A 21,344-nucleotide genomic window follows, 5' to 3' on the forward strand; every position below is an offset into this window, starting at 1 on the left:
CCAGTTAAAATAAATTCCTGTTTAATATGTAAAACTGTTCAGTTTTTTATAGTTTGTTCCAATGTTTTTCATTCAGCTAATTTGGCATCATGTAAAGTAACTGAAGGTTTTAGCTTTACCCAATGCTTCTAGACTACAGATAATGTAATTTAACAAAAAAACTAACTTAAAATGAAAATGTTTCATTTGCTTAAAATATAAGCAGTTTAAACCTAAATTAGCGTATGTCTAATTTATCAAAAATATGCTGAATATAATATGCTGAAATCTAAAAAACCCTAAATTAAGACATGCACAAAATCATATGTATACAAAAAAACAATATAAACCTAATTAGCTGAAAAACATTCAAGAATCAAGTAAATGATAGACTACATGTCCTGATATTCCTTTTTTTCAACAAGTTAAAATCCATCACAGCCTTTTTTAACCACAGGTTTGAAGCTTCCGCTGTTTTCTGAAACTTTTTTAAATCTTTTTTTGAGTGTTGTCTTATTCAGAGCAGTTATATGTAAAAATATGAAGCGCAGCAGCTTTGTCACATCTGTGCATAAACTGTTCTTAGTGAGACTTTTGATACCATCTCGTATTTGTGATTACCTCCTGGTTTCTGAAGCTGCTGGCAGATGTCTAAAAGACGCCATCTAGTGGTTCTTTGTTGATAAAGCACCATAAACCCTTAAATTGAATCTATTTACAGTAAGGTCCAAAAAGTAACCAGTTAACAAGTGTAAAATATATAGATATATGCATAACTTGGACATAGAAATTTAGAAATCACTTAGGAAAGGTAAGTTTCTCTGATCTAAATAAATGTTTGCATTTCATTTTTACATAAACTGAAATAAACTAGTGAACCTTTTTATTCAGAATCCATTTAGTAAACAGGTTAAAGGAAATATTGTGCATGATAATCCTGCGGTTACCTGTTCAGATGTGATGTATTATTTCCATTCCATAACAATGAGCATTTTTTCCCTCCGTGGAGTGTAGGTTCCCGGTACAGTTCTAAATATTTGCTAACTTGACTGAAGTTCTTTGCAGCTACAACTGGAGACCAGGTTAGCACAGGCGTACCCCAGACAGGAAGTCAATGAGCCACAAACACCATTAATGCAGCTTTAACCGTTCATTTTTCAACAATAATTTTAACATATTGACTCAAATATTTCAAGATAAAAATAATAATTAAATTAGCAGAAGTTAAAGAACATTCGCTTAAAAAAAAAAACTTTTCCAACCTTCCCCAGAAAGTCAAGACTAGAACAACTAGAAAACTTCAAAAGAAAAAAAGAATTTTTTTCTCCAATGAGATAAACATTTTTAACATGGTGAAAAAAAAAAAAAATTGAAAATTAAATCTGAACTTTTTCTTTTAGACAGCTTCGACAGTGCAATGGTGGGATTTTTATTAAATTCACTTTACTACGGTCTTGTGTTTTTTAATTAATTATACAAAATGCACAATTTGAAAACTCAAGTGCGTATCCAGTTTTTTTCCTGACTAATGTACTTCTAAATTATTTTCTGTTTAAATGACAAAATGATGCAATTTTTAATTAATGTATTATTTTTGGTTGTACATTTATTCCTGGTCATTTGTTGTTTAAATGTACGAGTGTTGCACTTCTTGAATGTCATTGTGACTATGACAATCAAAAATCAATCATCCCCTTTCATGTTTTTAGTCTGCATCTGAAAATCTTTAGTTCTGATTAATTTAGCTATTTTATTACTAAATATATAACCAAATTCTACACATATGAAAAATTTCTACCTTTTGGTATTAACAGAAAATAACAAAAAAAATCCTGTTAGTAGGAAACTTTTCACGTATTCAAAGTATTTGAAATTTTTATTTCACTTGAGGGTTTTCAACAACTCACTTTTAGGCAAAGAGGATAATATTTTAGTAATAATATTACATGTTTAGTTTGACAGAAAACAGAAGCACGTGTGGACAGGAGCTATGCAGACACTCTTTCTGACAGAAATGGGGTGCAAAGTGTGCAGGTGGAGGGAAGAAGGGGAAAAAAGGATTTGTCACGAGGAAATGTATACTAAAACCACTCTCATGAGACACAGCATGGATGAAAGAACATAAACGTAGAAACGGAATATATAATAAAATACTAAAATGTACAATACACTTATTTATGTCCTTCTCAAATTTGAACACATTAACAATTTAAGTCAGCTTTAAGAAAATGACAAAAGTAGTGTACGTTAAAAAAGTCACAACACCATCTTTTTCCTCTCCTTTTTGTTTGCGCCAACGATTAAAGCCAGTTTTGTGACGGCTCGTTTTCACGAGCTACTTCCTGTCCCCCCCCCATCGTTTCCTTTGTGTTTGGGCTAATCTTAATTTAGGCGTAAAAAGTGAGTCTGGAGACAAGGACGACACAGTCAGACTGCGGAAAACAGGAGCTGGAGGAACAGGACTCCGGATAAAACGGACAACGTTGATGTTTGAACACTGACGATGGAGTGCTGCTGTCATTTCTCAAACCCAATGCTTGAGGAACAGCTGGGGGGTCACGCGTCTGCGCACTACCACCTCGTGGGGTTGTATACTGGTTCATAACGAGGGGGCGGAGACGTCAAGCTACTGACTCCTCCCACAAACTCCCCAGGACTTTTTTTTTGTTTGTTTTGTTCAAAACTTCTTAGTAAAAATCCGACATTAAAGACAAACTATTCTAAAAAATGTTCACTGGCTGTAGTTGTTGAGAACAGCGGATCTCTCAGGCGGGACCAGGCTTGGGACGGTCAGCTGGTCCGACAGGCCGTGAGCGGACCTCACCTTTAACAGGCCCCCAATGCTGGAGCCCCCACCCCGGCAGGAGAAGTTGTGGCGTGTCAGGAGCTGGGGGCTCCAGAAGCGGCGTCGGCATTTGCGGCATTGAAAGGCAGCTCGTTTTAGATGGCGCCCCCGGTGCTTCAAAGCTTTGAACAGCGAGGAGGTCCGCCTCCCGCACACCTGGCACTGCAGCCGGGCGGGGCGGCCTGAGCTGCGGGGAGGGTGCCTGACTGCGTGGTGGACCAGCAGGAAGCCCCGTTTGGTGTAGGTGGTGCTGGGGCAGACGGGGCAGGGGAAGCGCTTCATGGAAATGTCTAAGGAGGTGAGCCCCGTGACTCGCACCGCACCTCCGCACCAAGATTTCACCTTCATGGTGCCCCCCTTTATCCTCAGCTGGGCCAACAGCTTTTTTTGCTTGATCTGTGCTTGTAGTTTTCCCCTCTTCCTCCTTAGGATCATCAATTTCCTGCGGGTGTCCTCGCTCAGCGGGACCCCCACCAGCTTCCCGTCCCTCATGATGCTGTGGATGACCACGCGCCGCTTCTTCTTCCTCTGCTTCTGGGGGTGTCCCAGAGGCTTCTGAAAGTTTTTTGCGCTGTAGTGGAAAGGATGCTGCAGCGGATGCTCCTGTTCTTGCTGCTGCGGAGGCGGCAGCGGCGGCGGCTCGGGCCCTCCCGGCTGCACGTGGGACGATGCGGCGTAGCTGGAGGCGGAGTCGTAGAAGAGCGGCGAGTAGCCGGAGGGCTGACTCTGGTCCACCCTCTGGCCGTTGCGGTCGATGCCGTGCTGAGACAGTTTGTGGCGCACTAAGCTGTTGGAGTAGGCGAAAGCTTTGCCGCACACCTCGCAGCGGAAGGATTTTTCCAGCCCCACCCCCCCTCCGTGAACAGTCTGTTGATGCGCCGTGAGGTGGAAGTAATGGCGAAATGACTTCCAGCACACGGTGCAGGTGTAAAGTCTCTGAGAGGGGGTGCCGGACGTCGGGGACTTCTCCTCTTGAGAACAGGAGGAGAAGTAGTTCTCCGAGTTGGCGACCTGGCTGACGGCGCCGCCTTTTATTCTTCTCCCCTGGTTGTCGATCTCGCCCTTCCTGTGCAGCTTGCCGTGCCTCACCAGGCTCTGCGCGTACGCAAACAGCTTCCCGCAGAGGTTGCACTTGTAGTTCTTTTGGCCGGAGTGCACGGTCAGATGTTTGGTGAGGTGGAACGGCTCGCGGAACATTTTGCCGCACACCTCGCAGGCGTGGGGTTTCTCGCCCGTGTGGACGCGGTTGTGACGCCGCAGCGTTTCTGCCCTCCTGAAGCGTTTGCCGCAGATCTGACAGCCGTAGGGCCTTTCTGAGCCGTCGCCGGGGGGCGCCGGGCTCCTCCTCCTCCTCACAATGCTGTTTGGGTCTCTTTTCTCGCGGGGCTTCCGCGGCCTCCTGGGCTTTGCGTTGGGCTGGTTGGGGTGCGTCAAAGGCATGGTGGAGCCGTTGAGGGTAGCTGACGTCGACGAGGGCCCACCCAGGTTACCAAACCCCAACCCCCCCAGCAGGCCTCCGATGATGTCCCTGCGCTCCCCATCCCGGCTCTCCGTGTTTATGTCACAAGAGGCGGCGGCGGCGGCTGCGATGGCTGACATGGCGCTGCTCGTCACCTCGTCCTCTGAATCATCCAACAGGGAGGACAGGGGAAGGTGGGGCTGCTGCTGGTTCTGCGGATGTGGGTGTAGTGTTGGGGCCAAAGGGGCCTTCCGGAGAGTTTGGCTGGTGATTTCATTGGCGAGCGTGTTTTCGGAGGCGTACAAAGACGAGGACTGCGATCGCCTGTAGTCGTCGACCACGCTGTTGTAGGGCGCATGGTTCTGGTAGCGATTTCTGGAAAAGTCTGCTGTGTATTTGTTGTTTGCCGTGGCTGGGCCGTCATTTGAGATCTCCACTCCATTCCCGCCACTGGCCATTTTGCTGGTGCTCAGATTGGAGGACGCGGATCCGCCACCACCGGCCCGGTTCTTGGAGCTCCGCGGCGGTTTGCCGCAGGCGCCTGAAGCAGCGTGGTTAAGGAGGGAGGTGCTCTCGCGAAAACATCGGCCGCAAGCCGGGCAACGGAAGGGTTTCTCATCGTGGATCTTCTCATGCCGCGTGAGAGATTCCCTGCGGTTGAAAGATTTCTGGCAGATGCTGCAGACAAAGGGGCGGTTCTCCGAGTGCGTTACGCTGTGCTGGATGAGGTGACCCCTCTTTTTGAACCTCTTCCCGCACTCCCCGCAACAGAATATCCTCTCCGGGCTGGGGGAGTTACAGTCCAACTTCCTGCTTTGGCTTTCTGGCGTCAGGCCGTGGCTGCGAAGATGCCGTCGCAGGCTTGACAGGTGGGTGAAGGTTTTCCCGCACTCCCCGCAGTGGTAAAGAGGTTCTGGTTCTGGTTGCCCTGAGGAGCCATTGCTGGGACCATCTTGGGATTTAGGCAGTTGCTGGTTACCGTTAGCGACAAGCACAGAGGTGGAGTTTGAGGAAGAGGGGGCGGACGTGGAGGAAGAAACAGAGGATGAGACGGGCTGCTGCTGCGTTGAAGGCGACAGGAGGGAGGAATGTGGAGGTTCGCTCAGCACACCAGGCCCTCCCCCCACCAGCCCGGATGAAGCAGTCTGGTTGTGCGAGGTGGAGCCGCCGCTGTGGCAGCTGTTCATCGTGCTGTTGCTGTCAGTTTTCCTTTGCGGCAGGTAGCCAGCCATCGCTTTCTTTCTTCTGCTCCCACCACTAGAAGCTGCTGAGGACAGGCTGTCGCCTGGCTTCTCGTCCTTAGGCAGCGACAGGTGAATGGGAAGTGGGAGGGGCAGACCCGCCTCTTGCTGCATCAGTGATGCGATCTGATTGGAGGAAAGCACTGGAATGCCTTGGAAATCAAAGCCGCCCAGCGAGGCGGGCTGGGGGGCAGGATGGAGAGGGTGAGGGTGGTGTGTGTGGCTGTGTGGGTGGGATAAGGCGTGAGGGGTGAGCTGCTGCTGCTGTTGCTGAGGCTGCGGAGCTGTGTGGCTGTGGGAAGAGTGGAGGGCTGGAGGTGGAGCCAGGGCGGGGTTTGCCTCCGAAGAGCCCTGACTAAGGCCGAGACCCAGGTGGTTGTGGGTGCCCTGTTGGACGAGGAACTGTTCCAGGCTGCTGTTGGTAGGGACACCGGACAAGAAGTACTGGTTGGCGGCGAGCATGCAGCTGAACTGCTGGTGGAGGCTGCGGGGATCAGACTGGCCCACCAGGGGGACAGAAGTGCTGCCAGACGGGTTGTTGGAGACCGATACAGAGGTAGAGGAAGAAGGAGAAGAGGAGGCGGCGCCTGGGGAGGGCTGAGGAACGGAGAGGCCAGGATGCAAGGGTGGAGGTGGTGGAGCTGCTGTGACGCCTATCACCCCTGCACTGCCTCCACCGCCACCCCCGCCAAAGTCAAAGCGTCCCATCCCAGAATGAAGCTGCTCCTGCGCCAGCGCCTCGGCAGGGTGGAACGGCCGCAGGAACTGGGGGTATCCAGACGAAGAGCCCCCACTTCCTGTGCTGCTGCTCATCTTGCTGGATTTCCTGGAGCTGTGGGATGAGGACGACGACTGGTTCTGGTGAGTGATGGCCGACGAGGGGGCTGTAATTTTGGCAAACAGTGAGGAAGAATCAGCAAAAGCATTGCTGCGAGAGCTCTGCAGGGATCCCAGGCCGAGGCCGGACAGCAAGGCGCCGGAGGAGTCCGCCGACGGCTGGTGCTGCTGCTGCAGCTGCTGCTGATGCTGCAGCTGCACCTGCTGCTGGTGGCTCAGCTGCCGCTCCAGTCCCAGCCCCTTGAACTGGTGGGCTTGGTGGCCACTTAGCATCTCTAAAATGTCCATGGGGTACTTGCTGAACTGAAACATCTCCCAATAGAAGAGTTGTCACGAGTGCAGAAACTGTAGCAGCAGAGAGTCCTTCTTAAATGGAGACTTTGGCAGAGGCTCCTGCAGCACTTCACTCCAAACCTTCACAGAATTCCACCAAAATGTTCCCACATAAAGATTGGCTCATTTGTTTTCCACTTGGCCAGGAATTCAAGTGCTTTGGGTTTTTTTTTTAAGTAGGATTTTTTTCTACATAACATTGAAAAAGAAAGTCTGTAGTGTTTTCTTTAAGTGTTCCATTTTTTAAAGCTGATTTTTCTTCTTTAAATCAGTCTCAGTTGTTCCACAAAGTGAAGGGCAATCATCTTTTTGGAGTGAAAGAATCTTCAGCGTTGTTTTGTTCCGTCATTGATTCTGCTGGAGGGGGAGTCTGAGGAGACAAAAGAACAACCCAAGAACACTGTTACGTTTTCTGGAACTGACATTTCGGAAAAATCAAATAAAAAAAAGGATCAGGACAACATGAGCAGGGATGAGTACCACACAGAGAAATCAGAGGCAGACTGCGCAGTGTGGATCGTTTAACCTGAGATTAGTTCTGATCATTTAAAGACCATTTAGACTCAAACATTACGCTTGATAAACATAACTAAAGGATCAAACATCTGTATATCCAAGGAAGAAAATATCTCAATAATTCATTTAAAATAAAAACAACTAGAACAAGAAATCAACATTTGCTGATTTGTTCATGTTTCTTTTAACCTTAGAAGCTTTTAAGAGTAACCTTTATTTTTAAGCATTAACATGTTTAACAAAAACAGGCATTTTGTATTGTTTTAAATCCACATTATTTTACGTTTATTGACTCTTTATTGACGTATTCTTTTAAAAATCCCCTTTTACGCCAGACACTTTAAGCTTTAGGAAATGTGTCCCGAGGAGAAAATCCTACAAACAAATGTTATTGTTGCATTATCCACCACAATGATGACAACACAAATAAAAACAAATGTATTAATAAAATAAACAGATAAAGTAAAAAAAAAAAAAGATCACTTGCAAACTTCAAATATTTTTTAATATTCAGCCAGACTTGCTCCCAAAAATACTTGACCCCTAAATCTTGTTAAAAAAAAACATTAAATGATAGACATATAAAAATCTAAAGTAACTACACCTGTGAACGAACTCTTGTCAACCAGACGAAATACATGCAAGTAAATAACTGTAAAGGTTTGACTTGTGAAATCTGCAGCAACAACTTAACTGTTTCAATACTATGACAAATGTCTACATGCCCGTCTTTTGATGCAGTTGTCGTGTGTTAGGACAAATGTGCAAAATATTTAAAGCAGTAATCTTTCATGTAATTTTTCCAAAAACTGAGTTAAGATTTAAGAAAAGACCTAAATAGGCTGATAACTGTATAAGCATGGGCTGCTGAATCTGGCTAAAGGAAAAAAATGTCAGGCAGCAGAACCCTTCTGATAGTCTTTATGTTTCCAGATAAAAATATAAGAGAAAATTCAAAATAAAAATCAAAAAGTTAAAATATATAAGGAATAAAAGTAAAACATTTCCTTCTCTAAAACTCACATTTGTCACAGATCTGTCGCACAAATCTGTTAGCGCAATTAGAGGAAATATGTGATGTAAATCAGAGGGTTCTGATGTTTTTTTGTTTGTTTGTTTGTTTGTTTGGCAGCCGCTGCATATCTAGTAGTCATCCTCTTATCTACCAACTTAAAAACAAATAAAAGCTACTCAGACTGTCTTCAAAAAATAAACAGGGACTTTGGAACAATCCCACTTTGGAACATGCATGTTTGGATGCAGCTTAAAAAAATGTCAGGCAGCAGAACACTTGTGATAGTCTTTATGTTTCCAGATAAAAAGATTAGAGAAAACTCAAAACAAAAATGAAAAAGTTAAAGGAATTACCATCCAACAGTCGGATCCGGGGCTCCCTGCTGGCCCCCAGGCTTCAGCGGAAAATCGTCCTCTCTCTGTGCACCTCCAACCAGAAACTTCAGCCGGACAATCTGCAGAAACAACCTTTGGATCATAACAGTGCAGACAGAATCCTGCTGCTAGCACCTGACAGCTAGCTAACATACAAACGAACTACAATCAGTTCTAACGCTAATTTAACACCAATTAACCTATTTTAAATACTTTACAGAGTGCCACCAGTTGTAAAAGAAATCTAAAAACACTAATATAAATATATTTATATATTTTTAACTTTAACCAAATAAATTAATAACAACATCCTAGCTAGTAGGTAGTATCATCACTGTTAGCTTAGCCGTTAGCTGCTGTTAGCCTGACAGCTAGCACAGCAGTAAACAGTCCTACAGCCTGGGGACAGCGTTTGTTTTTGTTTACCTGGAACCGCGTGCCGTGTGCGCACGGAACCGTTTCAGATTAGAACCACGGCTACGCGGATGCGTTGCCACTCAGACGGGGGTCCGCTCTGGTAGTTCCAGTGGAAGTGGGGTCTCTACTGGCAGTCAGTGGGGCCTTTTCCTTCATCCATAGATAGAATCACCAGAGGAAGGCCCGGATCCCCATGATCGGCTCGGGAGGGTTGCTTTTCACTCACAAACTGATCCCGTTTCCGCCGGTTCGGTCCAATAAACACATTGTGTGACTCCGTGGCCCTGAAGCTAGTAAAGCTCCCCGCGCATCCTCGCCCTCGCACCCGCCTTTGTTTTCTGTTTATCCTTGCTTTTCTCCTCGTTCCGCCCCGTTTAGCTCCCAGTGCCCCCCTCCGTGAACGATGGCTCCTCCAACACTGCCAGCGGTAAAATGGTCGTTTCCTGTCAGCATAATGGTTCCGGGTAGAGCCAGGCACGGGTCGGATGGTCCGGCTGGTCACCTCACCAGACGGATGGTGCAGCTCACGAGCGAAAGGAGCTGTTTGCGCGCGTGGAGATGCGCGCGTGCGCGTACGACTGCTCTTCATTGAGGAGATGCGCGCGTGCTTGCTAGAGAGTCGGAAAATGTTAATCCAGGTGTAATTCCTGTTGTTTACTTTTGGGATGTAGTGATATTTTTTAGAAATACTAATGAAAACATGAAGAAAAATGACAAGTTTGCATTCAATTTGCATTATTCTCTTTTTTAGTGTACTAAAAGTATACTTAGTCTATACTAAAAGTAAGGCAGTTTACTTAACGTTTACTTTCATATAGGGTCCTTCCACTTTCGGCTTCTCCCATCAGGGGTCGCCACAGCGAACGAGTCGCATGGTAGATTTGGCAATGTTTTACGCCGGATGCCCTTCCTGACGCAACCTTCTCAAACCGGGCTTGGAACCGGCAGAGGTAGAGAAGGGAACAGGGAGCAGCCCGGAGTCGAACTCGGGTTTCACGGATGGAAGGCGCCGCAAACCAGCACGAGCTAAACTGGCTCCTTTTTACTTTCATATAGGGTAATTCTGTAAATTAAAATTTTTCTTATTTAGTCTGAATATTAAATTACCATACTTCCTACACTACACGTACATGGTATGGTAGACTTGCTATGCTACTGGCCTACTTATACTCAAGTATGCTTAATAAAAACAAACTTCGGGTGTGCTACTTTTTGCTAGAGGTTCAGTTTACAGTAAAAAATAAATAAATAAAAAATCCTGCAAAGTTAAATGTTGATATTTCAAAAACTTATATCTATGTTTAAACATTAGACTAAAGGTTATCTGGTATATGCCTATTTTCTAAGAAGAAATCCAGCAAAAATTATAAAGAAAAATTCTAAAAAGTTTCTAGCAAGGTGGAAAAAACAAGTCAATTGTCCTTTTTACCCTTGCTAGATACTTCTGAGAATTTTCGTATATACATAGCTATATATAGGGCTATGTTCATAACATGTACATAGCACTATAGCTATAGAGTATGTACATGTAATGTAGGAAGTAAACTAACTGAACACTTCTTCAGACTAAATTGTAACATTTCAAGTTTTACACTGCGGTGAAGTTAGTTTTAGACAGACATTCAGTGCGGATCTCCAGTGAGGTCTCTTAGGGACCGTCAACAAATTAACAAGTGCATGAGATGGAGAAGATTGGTCCTGGTCACAAACCGCTGACAAACTGACACAAACTGACCCAAAGTCATGAAACTTATGCTGAATTGTAACACTGACATCCCCACATCACACACCACTTTGTTTTGCAATAGGTTTAATCTCTTTCGGTCACATAGTTTGGGAGCTATTGAAAAAAAAAAAAAAATAATAAGTCAACTTCACTTCGCAAACCTCTGGAATTTTAATAGAAAAATTCATATACATTTTGCGTAATCTATAATTGCAAAATAAAGTGGTGTGTCTAGTGTGGATGGTTTATCTCTTTGGGTCACCTGGTTTGGGAGCTATTGAAAGAAATGACCAGATTTTACATTTGAATCGCTAGAATTTTAATACAACAATTCATATAAAATATTTTACATCGTTGATTACAAAACAAAGTGGTGTGTCTGATGTTGGGATGTCAGTCCCATATGGAGAGAAATTAGACTCAGTCAGATTTGTGCGTGCGTAATTCTTGATTTGTGCGTAAATTAGGATTTGTGTATGCATATTCTTGCTTTGTTCGTGCGTAAATTAGGATTTGTGCATAAATTTGGATTTGTGCGTGATTTGTTACTCACATAATACGTTTTGTGTATAAGTTAAAAAAATATAAAATGAAAAAAATACAAAATGCAATTTACGTATGCACAAATTAAGATTACAACAGCTTGAAACTACTTACACACACACATCTTTAAAAACACGCACGAATCCCTTGTTACGCACACACAAAGCCAAAGTTACGCACGGATCTACCGTGAGACTGTTTTCACGTCTCACAAATTCGTCCGTAAGTGCTGCGTTTAAATACCAGTGGAATGCTCGGTCATTAGAATTTTCCTATCAGCCTTCCCTTCTAAACGTATTTCCTTCAGTGGGTGTAGCAGGGCTTAAAAAAACTTTAAAGGAAAATAAAAATTATTATCTGAGAATATGACGTTCACTTTTAAACGCTAATATATATGTTAAAAGTATATTATTCTCAGAGACACCGAATTGATACAAAATGCGTAACAGGAACGACCAGTAGGGGGCACTGTTTTTTTCTTCCGGAAAAATCAAAGGCAGTCAGACTGAGAGAGTCACGGGTAGAATGGCGGCCCATCTCGGTGGTCAGCGCCCCGAAGTAAGTAGCCTCTATGTTCAACACTAACATCTACTGTCTTCATGTATTGATTGAGTCATTGTCTGGATACGTTTAGAAGGGAAGGCTGATAGGAAAATTCTAATGACCGAGCATTCCACTGGTATTTAAACGCAGCACTTACGGACGGATTTGTGAGACGTGAAAACAGTCTCACGGTAGATCCGTGCGTAACTTTGGCTTTGTGTGTGCGTAACAAGGGATTCGTGCGTGTTTTTTAAAGATGTGTGTGTGTAAGTAGTTTCAAGCTGTTGTAATCTTAATTTGTGCATACGTAAATTGCATTTTGTATTTTTTTCATTTTATATGTTTTTAACTTATACACAAAACGTATTATGTGAGTAACAAATCACGCACAAATCCAAATTTATGCACAAATCCTAATTTACGCACGAACAAAGCAAGAATATGCAAACACAAATCCTAATTTACGCACAAATCAAGAATTACGCACGCACAAATCCGACTGAGTCTAATTTCTCTCCATAATCCCACAATTCGGCATATCTTTAATCTCTTTGGTTCACCTGGTTTGGGAGCTATTGAAAGAAATGACCAGATTTCACATGCAAACCTTTGAAATTTTAATATAAAAATTCATATAAAATTTTTGTGTGTATGTTGTATGTTGGAGCCATAATGTGGCATATATTTGTCATCCTAAGGTCACATGGTTTGGAAGCTATCCAAAAAACAGACTGTTGATTTCAAAGAAAAATTCTTGTAAAATATTGAGCATCTGCTATTGCAAAACTTCTCATTAAAACATTGCAAAATAAATAAAAATGTTTAGACACAACATGAGGAAATCTTCCATAGTACTTTATTTTATTTTTGCAAAACATTTACTCTTGGGTTTGATCTAAAATCGTCTCGATCTCAGGCACTTTTTAATTTGTTGACGGTCTCTTAGAGACCTCACTGGAGATCCGCACTGAATGTCTGTCAAATATCCAACCTAAAACTAACTTCACTGCAGTCAAGTTTACAGTATATAGTTAGTATATAAAAAGTAAAAAATTTTTTTATACTTACCGGTAGACTATTTTTTGCAAGGGGTGGGGGATTTTCAAATCACCGAATGGATGTTAATCTATCTATCTATCTATCTATCTATCTATCTATCTATCTATCTATCTATCTATCTATCTATCTATCTATCTATCTATCTATCTATCTATCTATCTATCTATCTATCTATCTATCTATCTATCTATCTATCTATCTATCTATCTATCTATCTATCTATCTATCTATCTATCTATCTAAATGCAATTAAAGCTAAAGACTTCTAAACAGAAACTGAATAAAATGTACACATTAAAGTGCAACATGCTGGAAAAAAGTACAACAGCAGAAAAAAAACTATTGTTGAAACATTGAAAAAAATATTTGTGTCAATTCGGTTTTTCAAATTTTTCTTTTTTTTCTTTTCTTACTGGCAACTCATATGACCTGAAACTCCTATAAAAGAAAACCAACCATTAAGTGACTTTTTTTTTTCAATTTTATTTATAGTATCTTTTAAACAGTATGATTTCTACAAACGCAAGAATTGATCACCAATAACAAAAAAGGTATAGCACATCTGTCAGACCTTCATTGGGATATTCTTGGAAATAGACATATAAGGGATGTTATAAATAATTGTATCATACAGTTTGAGGTATGCAGAGTAGCTTTGAAAGTACAAATACACCCATGCCCCCCCCCCACCCACTGTGGTTAACACACTCATACTCACGTACAGGCACACAGTTTCTAATCAGGGCGGCAATGAACATGGATCACAACAACAGGAAGAGACCTTCAAAGGAGCGAGACATCAAAAGTACAAAGTAATTCCATGTCTGATTCGATTATCCTTTCATTTCCTTAAAATATATGTTAATAAGTCAAAGTTAAATAGATTTTTGGTTCTATGAAGTGTTAGAATTATGTATTTTTTTCTCCTCTAAAGGTTTGAAAAAGGAGTCTTATGCTGGTAATGTTTTATTTGAGACATTACCGTGTAAGAAATGCACTATTGTTTTCAGATCAACACCATCGAACACACAAACCATGCTATAAATGGACCAGCTGTTTTACGTTTCACACACTGGAACTTCACATGAAAAACCGTAAACGATTTACACCTTCCAACAGTCCTCGCAGATGAACTCGAGGAGAAAAGCTGCTCAATGACCCTCTGAAAACTAAAAGTCAGGAAACTAAAATGATTGTCCACAGGTGAAGTGAGCAAACACCATTTGGGTTAAAACTCCTAGCATTCCAAGAAAATAGGATGATGCTAAGAAGTTAGACGCAAAAACAGATGTGTGTTGATGTGATGCCTTCTCCACGCAGCTCACTGTTGGTTCTCAAATCAGATCCTGTGGTTCACAGAGGATTTTTTTAAAGCATTTTCCCAACAAAAACAATTAAAGTCACACAAAGTGTTGATAAAAGTTTTCATCATATTAATAAGGAATGTTCTACTTTTTCAGAAAGGTAAACGAGTGCGGGCATGAATTCAAACACCAAAGTTGTCTGTTACGAAGCGTCACTCAGATTCAGGGGTATCCAAACATCATCTGATGCTCAGTATGTTTTTCCTGTTGGTCATAATCAAGATTTAAACACAGCATATGCCACAAACTTGGAACACTTGGAACATTTGCTCTAAATGTGATTCTTTACATAACAAGACCAAAATCCCCCCTTTTTTTTTTTTTACCATATTAAAGATTTCAGCTGTGTAATGTAATTTAGATGCACAAACCATGTCAATTTTGCTTTCAGGTGTCTCAACGTAGCATTTTCTAATTAATTTCTTGGAGTTTTTTTCACATCTTTTGGAACCTTTAGGAAAATGCAACATTTAACAATCCAATTTGTTCACTTTTAATACATTGTTTTACAAATGTCGACTTAAATTTTCACCTTTCTGCATCTTTTTCAGTTAGTTGAGGTTATAGCAGAGTTAGACATTTAACAATGTACCACCTAACACTGACAGAAACCCAAGTATGAAGTGGAATTATCATTATCTTGTAATTTAGCCTTTTCAGGATTGCTTGTAAACTTTCTTCTAACATAGGATTTAGCAATACTTCTTTTAATTATTTTAAAATTGTATTCCTCTGTATAGCAACTATTCATACGTTTTTTTTAAGGATTCAGCTATTACTGTACACATTCTGTGTATTTATGCAGAATTGAAGATTTAATGATAAAGTATATTTTATATTTTAATAAATTATAGCTAATTTATTTAGAAATGTCAATGTTTATCTTACATTAATAGCTCATTTATAGATAGATTTTTTACATAGTTTAGTGACTGTTTTCAAAGTAGCATTTTTAGTTTATGATTTCAGAAGTTTAAGCGCTGTTTATAATTTTTTCTACACAATTTAGAATAATTTATTGTAAGTCAGTCCTAAACCTTAAAGTTTTATAAGATGATTCTGTTTCAATTCTGTGTGTTTTTGAGATTTTCAACTATATTTGACCTCAAAATAGAAATAGCTTATCTTAGATTAAAAAAAAGAAAAAAAGAATTCGATGACTTTCAGATGATGATTTTTTTTGCAGTTTATATAGTCAAAAATGAACTTTGATTTGTAAAATAAATTATAGATGAAAATAAATGTAGGAAGTGCAAACTATTTTAAACACATACATGTGTTGTTTTTGTTGTTCCATTGAACAGTAAATGTGTTCGTTTTTGCTTTTAAAGTGTTGCAGTGAGGAAAAAGTATCATGTATCACAACAGTATGGAAGCAAACATGACACATACTATTCTTAGACGGGTGCAAAACCAGAACAAAGATAAGAAAACTAAAACTTTTTCAATCAAGATCACTCAACATAAAGTTTTGACACCCCTGCAGTGATCAAACCTGTCTCTATGGAAACACAAAAAACTCTGGGGGCCAAGAACCTTACTGAAGCCCCCCGAGGAGGTTCATTCAATAGAGAAACCAAATATTATACAAAAAAATGACATCGTTGTCGTCTCCTCTGCTTCCTTGACAATATCAAACATAAAGGTGCTTTTACATGTTACACAGAAGCTCCGGCAGCCCCCCCTCCCCCCCAACACACAAGAATCAAAGAGAACCTGTAGAAATATGCACGAGCATGCCTCCGACAGAAGAAATAAAAATGAGAAGCGGACACTGTACAGAGCACAGACACACAAAGATAATTCAGTTTAGCCCTTGGTGTGAAGTGTCCAAAGTCCTGCCCCCCTCCAAGTTGGTTCTGTTCATAACAGGAGATCAGCAGCGCGCTCCGGGAGGGGTTACATTGACTCTGTCAGTCAAATGTCAAACTACGGACCTCCACACTAAACGAACACTAAAGCGTTTCAACGATGTTGGGGACGTTTGTTCACAGGTTGGCATGAAAGGTCCGATTCAAAGCTTCACTAGTGTCGCCGACGCTCGGCCCGAAAGGTTCTTCCGACTCTGAATGCAACTTTTGAGGTGACCCAACATCGTCAGGCGTCGTTTCTCACCCTAACTTCGTCTCAGGTAAATGAGGGTTAACTGCACTTGGCTCAAAGGTGTGGACAGTAGCACTAAAGAAAGCAGTGATGCGCTGGTCACACGTCCAGCTGTCTAAGGTTACAAACTGGCTGGCTTCGGGATGAATACATGTTCTAGGAAGTACAAACAAACTCCTACAGTGGGGCTCAGTCAAGATAAATCCATACAAAAGGGCCTTGTTTGGTTTGAAACACCTTTAAAGTGGAAGAGCTCAACTCCGTAGTTTCATCACGGCGGTGGGATTGACACTCTGCTTCCCGAAAAGTCTTAGCGGAAAACATTTTTCTGCTTTTTTGTGAGGGAATTTGTTTTTCTTCGGGGATCGGCTGAATTTTCATGGACACAGTTCCCTTTGAGATGTATGATGCCTCTGTGTTCTTAACGAGCACAGTTTGCTCCTCCCAGCTCCTCACGTCCATCTTTCTCCTAAACTGTCACCTCGTTCTTACTCCCAGTCCGCAGCCCCTGCCCGCCTCCGCCTCCGGGGATAAAGTGCAGCTGCTCAATGGTGTTCTGCCGCTTGTTGGCAAAGGCCATCCGACGCGCGTTGGGGTGTCCTCCCAGAGTCCCCGCCCCGCCGTGGGACTCCCAGCCGCTGCGCATCCCCATCCCGGGCATGGCGGCGGCGCTGCGCTCGTGCTCATGACCCGACGATGGCTGGGAGTTCATCTTGATCATGTGGTGGCGGTCCATGGAGGGTGTGGCGCAGATGTTCTGCTGCGACTGAGCTTTCTGGTGGTGGCTGAGGCGGCCCATGGTGGGAACCATCCCACCACTCGCCCCTCTGTCCCCTCCCCCCATCGGGTGACCCATGGTCATCAGCCGCTCGTCTAGGCGGTCCGGCGAGATCAGGAGCCGCTCGTGTGACCTGGAAACAAACAACTCAGCGTTCATGGATACAATCAACAACTCAATCTACAAAATAATGACTTTTTATTCAATATTCCTAAAATGTGAGCTTCCTTTGAAGAACCACTCTAATGAAAATGGCGTTTTTGTGGACTTTTTCTGATGGAGGATATAAAGAAAATTAAGCTCAAATTTTCATTTTTGAGTGCTTCTGTATTTAAATTGTTTTGAATCTGGAGCAAAGATTAAAAAAAAAATTTGCTTGAAAAAAAGCTTATCCCTGACGAGGAAATACGCCGGGCAGGCAACAAGGTCCTCTTTGTAGACTACTAGATACATGTGATTTTGGCAAAATCATAATTGAAAACACACGGGAAAGCTTTGAAAATAGATTGAAGAGGATCAAGATGATCAGAGTGGGAACTCAACCCCTTTGGAAAGTTTTTTCTCCAAAAAACTTTTTGTACATTTTTTTTTAACAGGATCAAGCTGAAACACATATACGTTTTTTTTTCTTCTTTAAATTACCTTGAATTAGCTTTTAGTGAGCCGCACAAAAAAAAACAAAAAAAATATTTTGAACCTGAACAAGTGAGTTAATTTATTGTGATAAGATTTTGAAGCATCATTTTTCAGTTATATCTATCCACCAGATGGCGCCATCTTTATTGTACAAAGTCTGCAGCAACAATTCTCACAGCTATTTTCTGCAATGCAGCCCGGCTGCTTAAATAGCAAACTTTCATCATAATATCTTAACATATAATATCTGTAACTGATTTTGCATTTTGTTCATAGTCTTACCTTAATTTGACTCTTTGTTAAATAGAAGACATGTCAACATATTGGAAAGTCAAATCAAAAAATGCTTATCAATGTGCTGATTTGTAAATGTATGTCTCCTAAAATTATTTTACACATGAAATAAATGAGGTAATATTTATTTAAGGTTAAAAAATATTTATACTTCTTACAAATTTTTGGAAAATTTGGTGTTTGTAAATAATTATAATAAAAAGGAAACTCTTCAAGATTCAGTTTTTGTCACCATTCAGCAGATTTTTGGGGATTTTTCTTTTAGCTTTATATTTGGTGAGATGCTATTTTTCTGTTGTTTGGTCTACATGTTTGTTTTTATTTATGATCTTTTCCGTCTCATATTTAGTTTTGTACATAAAAAAGAAGCAGTTTTGATTCATTCCAATCCCTCTGGCCTTTTATTACTCTTCGCCATTTTGAAATCCTCTCAAACATTCATGTGTGTTTGTTTGAGTGCAGGAAATCACCTGCGGAGCGTCTGTGACGTGGAGCTCCTGCTGGTGCTCATCATGGCTTTGTAGTACTGGTGCTGTTGGTTCTTGGACAGGCGCGTCAGCGTGTTGCCTTCCCCGAGCGCCAGCAGCTGGTCCTGGGAGCGGACGCGGCGCGGCGGCCGGTCGAAGGTGGAGCTGGTGTAGGGCGCCTGCGAGGGCAGCGGGTACGGGTTCGGGGTGGATGCTGGGATGTGGAGGTGTGGTCGGGAGCCGTGGAGAGGCAGGGTGCCCCTGGAGCCCAGGGTGTAGTCGCCTCCCCAGGGCAGGTGGTGCTGGGAGGAATGGAAGGAGGGCGGGGCGTTGTTGGCACGTCGTTTGGAGGTGTAGTAGCCAGAGTACTCATCAAGTTCTTTCTCTGGTTCCCAAAAAGACAAAAGGATGAGATGAGCAAAGGAAACAGATGAACACAATTACTTTTACAGATACAGGAGTCGATCTTCGATGAAAGTACGATAATGAAAACCCGTAAAGATGAACCAGAGACGAAGCACTCGCTTTGGATCGATGAGATCAGGTGACAAAGAGCACAGAGGCAGATTCAGTGTTTGTGCCTCCTGCTCCACTTTAATCTTCAAAGCATTTCCATGGAAGCAGCTCCCCAAGAGGCAATTTAAAGCTGACCTTTAACCACCACCCCACCCAGCCAGAGTTTGCTCCTTTGTCTCCATTTCTCTCCTTCATTTCCTTTCCATGCACTCTGGAGCTTCTCTCACCCCTCCATCACTCCTTCCTGCTCTTTATTGTCCTCCAACAAAACAAAATGATGGAGTTTTTTTTCATTCACAGATAAACATTTACAGCTAAATGTATTCTGTTTATGCAGACCTTCAGGTCATCTTTCTCCCAAGAAGGTTGTAGTTTTTGTTTAATCTTCTGGTTGAAAATAAAAACAAGACAAACTGGATGAAATATCATTAAGGAGCTAGGAAAAAGGTTCACGTGCACTTCCTGATCCATTTTTGGATTTCATTTTCACTCTTTGCTTGCTTATGATCCTTTTCTTAATGAACATTTTTATTTTCTCGACAAAAAATGGACCAATGACTTCACAGCAGGGAACGGCTTCTCCAACCATCTACAGTTTGCTGGCTTTAGTTGTTGATGAGTTTTTTGTCTTTTAAAACAAGAAACAAGGCTGTTTTTCCTCCCAAACCATTTGGTACTGCTAACTCTGTCTTAAAAAACCCAATTTTCAACGGCAGAATCAGGTTACTGAAGACGAGTTCAGAACAGGATGAAGAAGTGGTTCCGACCTAATCCAATTCCTTAGAGATTCAATGAAACCGCTAAATTTGTAATGTTTCTAAAAAGAAGATTCTGACAGAAATGATCCAACCCTAAATTGGCAAAAACACACCACATCCAGGTAATCAGCAGGAGGCGGGACTGGGTTTCTTAAAAAAAAACCAGATAGATGACAGACCCTGACCCCATATACAGCCGTCTGACAAACTCCAGCAGCGGCCTCACACCAGGCTGGTACTGCCAGGATGACGATGTTTGTTCTATTAAAACTAATCTTTATTTGTCATCATATTAGCTTTTTCATTTATGTGTTTTTAAATAAAGCCCTTTAAAATTCCACAGTGAGACATTTTTTTTTGGGTGTAGTTCTGTCTTGTTCTACTCAAATTTAGACATTACCACTAGGTGGCGCACTATATTGGAGCTTTGATTTTTTTTTTGTACCACTTTGACTGGATTTTTAATACAGCCAAGTCAGAATGGACACTATTAATGGACACCAACTGGAAGAGCGGTGATTTTGCCTGCTTTGAGCCCGCCCACATAGAGATGGTATGGAGAAATGAGCGATGCCGAGCCGCACAATGGCCGAGTCGAGGGGTCAAAAGATCGGATGCAGCTCATGTATTCAGTCAGCACTCATTCACTGTGAGGTAACACTGTACAGCAGAATTAAACATCTTTACAGGCTGCACTTTTTCATCCACCCCATTTTCTGCTGGATTTCAAAATGGTGCATCATTGGGGGGCGTGGCCTTCTAAATTAACATGTAATGGCCAACAGCTACACTGATTGCATGCTAAATTTTTGGTTCTGCCTGGTTTTAGATTGTTATACAAATTCAGAATTTAGATCTGTAACAACAAGAAAAGCTCATAACCAGCTTGATACCAGATGTGGGTTGCATGGCCACACCTCCTTTCTTGACAGTCATTAGACTCTGAAGTAAGAGGCTGTGTCATCGTAGCTTTGAAGCTGAAGGTTCGTCATCATCATCCTGCATTTATGTTGCGCCAGTGTAATGAACTCAGATTAAACGGGGGGGTAATGCTGCAGGATTTCAGCTCTCCATATAACGATCTGTTCAGTTATTTAAGGGGGGGTGCTGTTGTGAAGGAGAGGAGCTGAACAAAATGAAGGATGGCGGAGTTACTGCAGGAATCTGCTTCTGCTGGAAAAGATGCTTTCCGACTGCAGGATCAATCCACTCCTTTTTTCTTCTCCGCATCGGAGAGTTCACTCATCTTTTGACTCAACAATCGAGCGTTGACGAAATTGCAGCTTCATAGACAGACCCTCCTTCATGCTGAAACCATCCATCATGGGTCTGCAGTGCGATTCTCCCCCCTCCCCCCAGAGAAGACAAGGAGGTAAAGGCACACAGAGAGGGTGACATTTTTTATCCTCGTGAAAAACAGCCAGGCCTCGGCAGACCAGCCCCCATTGTTTCTATCTCTGCACATTCTCCTCCTCTTCTTTTTTTTCTCTGGCCTGTTTGTCTCATCCCTTCTTCCTTTGATCTTCATCATACATGCAGCA

The 21,344-nt window shown here is 42.2% G+C and overlaps 2 protein-coding genes across 3 annotated transcripts in view; both read right to left on the reverse strand.

The window, feature by feature from the left end:
• Nucleotides 1-1,836: 1,836 nt before the first annotated feature.
• LOC101168966 (uncharacterized) lies at nucleotides 1,837-9,586 on the reverse strand. Its single transcript, XM_011480912.4, has 3 exons — nucleotides 9,026-9,586; nucleotides 8,579-8,679; nucleotides 1,837-7,064 (listed from the first exon to the last, which is right to left on the reverse strand). Exon 3 carries the CDS (start codon nucleotides 6,671-6,673, stop codon nucleotides 2,711-2,713), a length of 3,963 nt encoding a protein of 1,320 aa, XP_011479214.1. The 5' UTR covers nucleotides 6,674-7,064; nucleotides 8,579-8,679; nucleotides 9,026-9,586; the 3' UTR covers nucleotides 1,837-2,710.
• A 3,764-nt stretch (nucleotides 9,587-13,350) lies between these two features.
• shisa7b (shisa family member 7) overlaps nucleotides 13,351-21,344 on the reverse strand; it is a 40,539-nt gene continuing 32,545 nt past the window's right edge. For both annotated transcript variants that reach the window (XM_011480910.4, XM_004074042.5), the window contains 2 exons: nucleotides 18,533-18,914; nucleotides 13,351-17,265 (listed from right to left, as the gene is read on the reverse strand). In XM_011480910.4, coding sequence (XP_011479212.1) covers nucleotides 16,824-17,265; nucleotides 18,533-18,914 — 824 coding nt within the window. In that variant the 3' untranslated portion in view covers nucleotides 13,351-16,823. The remainder of the gene's footprint in view (nucleotides 17,266-18,532; nucleotides 18,915-21,344) is intronic.

Source organism: Oryzias latipes, chromosome 11 (genome assembly GCF_053564925.1).
Source record: "Oryzias latipes strain Hd-rR chromosome 11, Olatipes_Hd-rR_3.1".
NCBI classification, from domain to species: Eukaryota; Metazoa; Chordata; class Actinopteri; order Beloniformes; family Adrianichthyidae; genus Oryzias; species Oryzias latipes.

Bases quoted from the DNA above. Each gene is read 5' to 3' on its own strand.
- LOC101168966 (XM_011480912.4), bottom strand. From the start codon at position 6,673: ATGTTTCAGTTCAGCAAGTACCCCATGGACATTTTAGAGATGCTAAGT.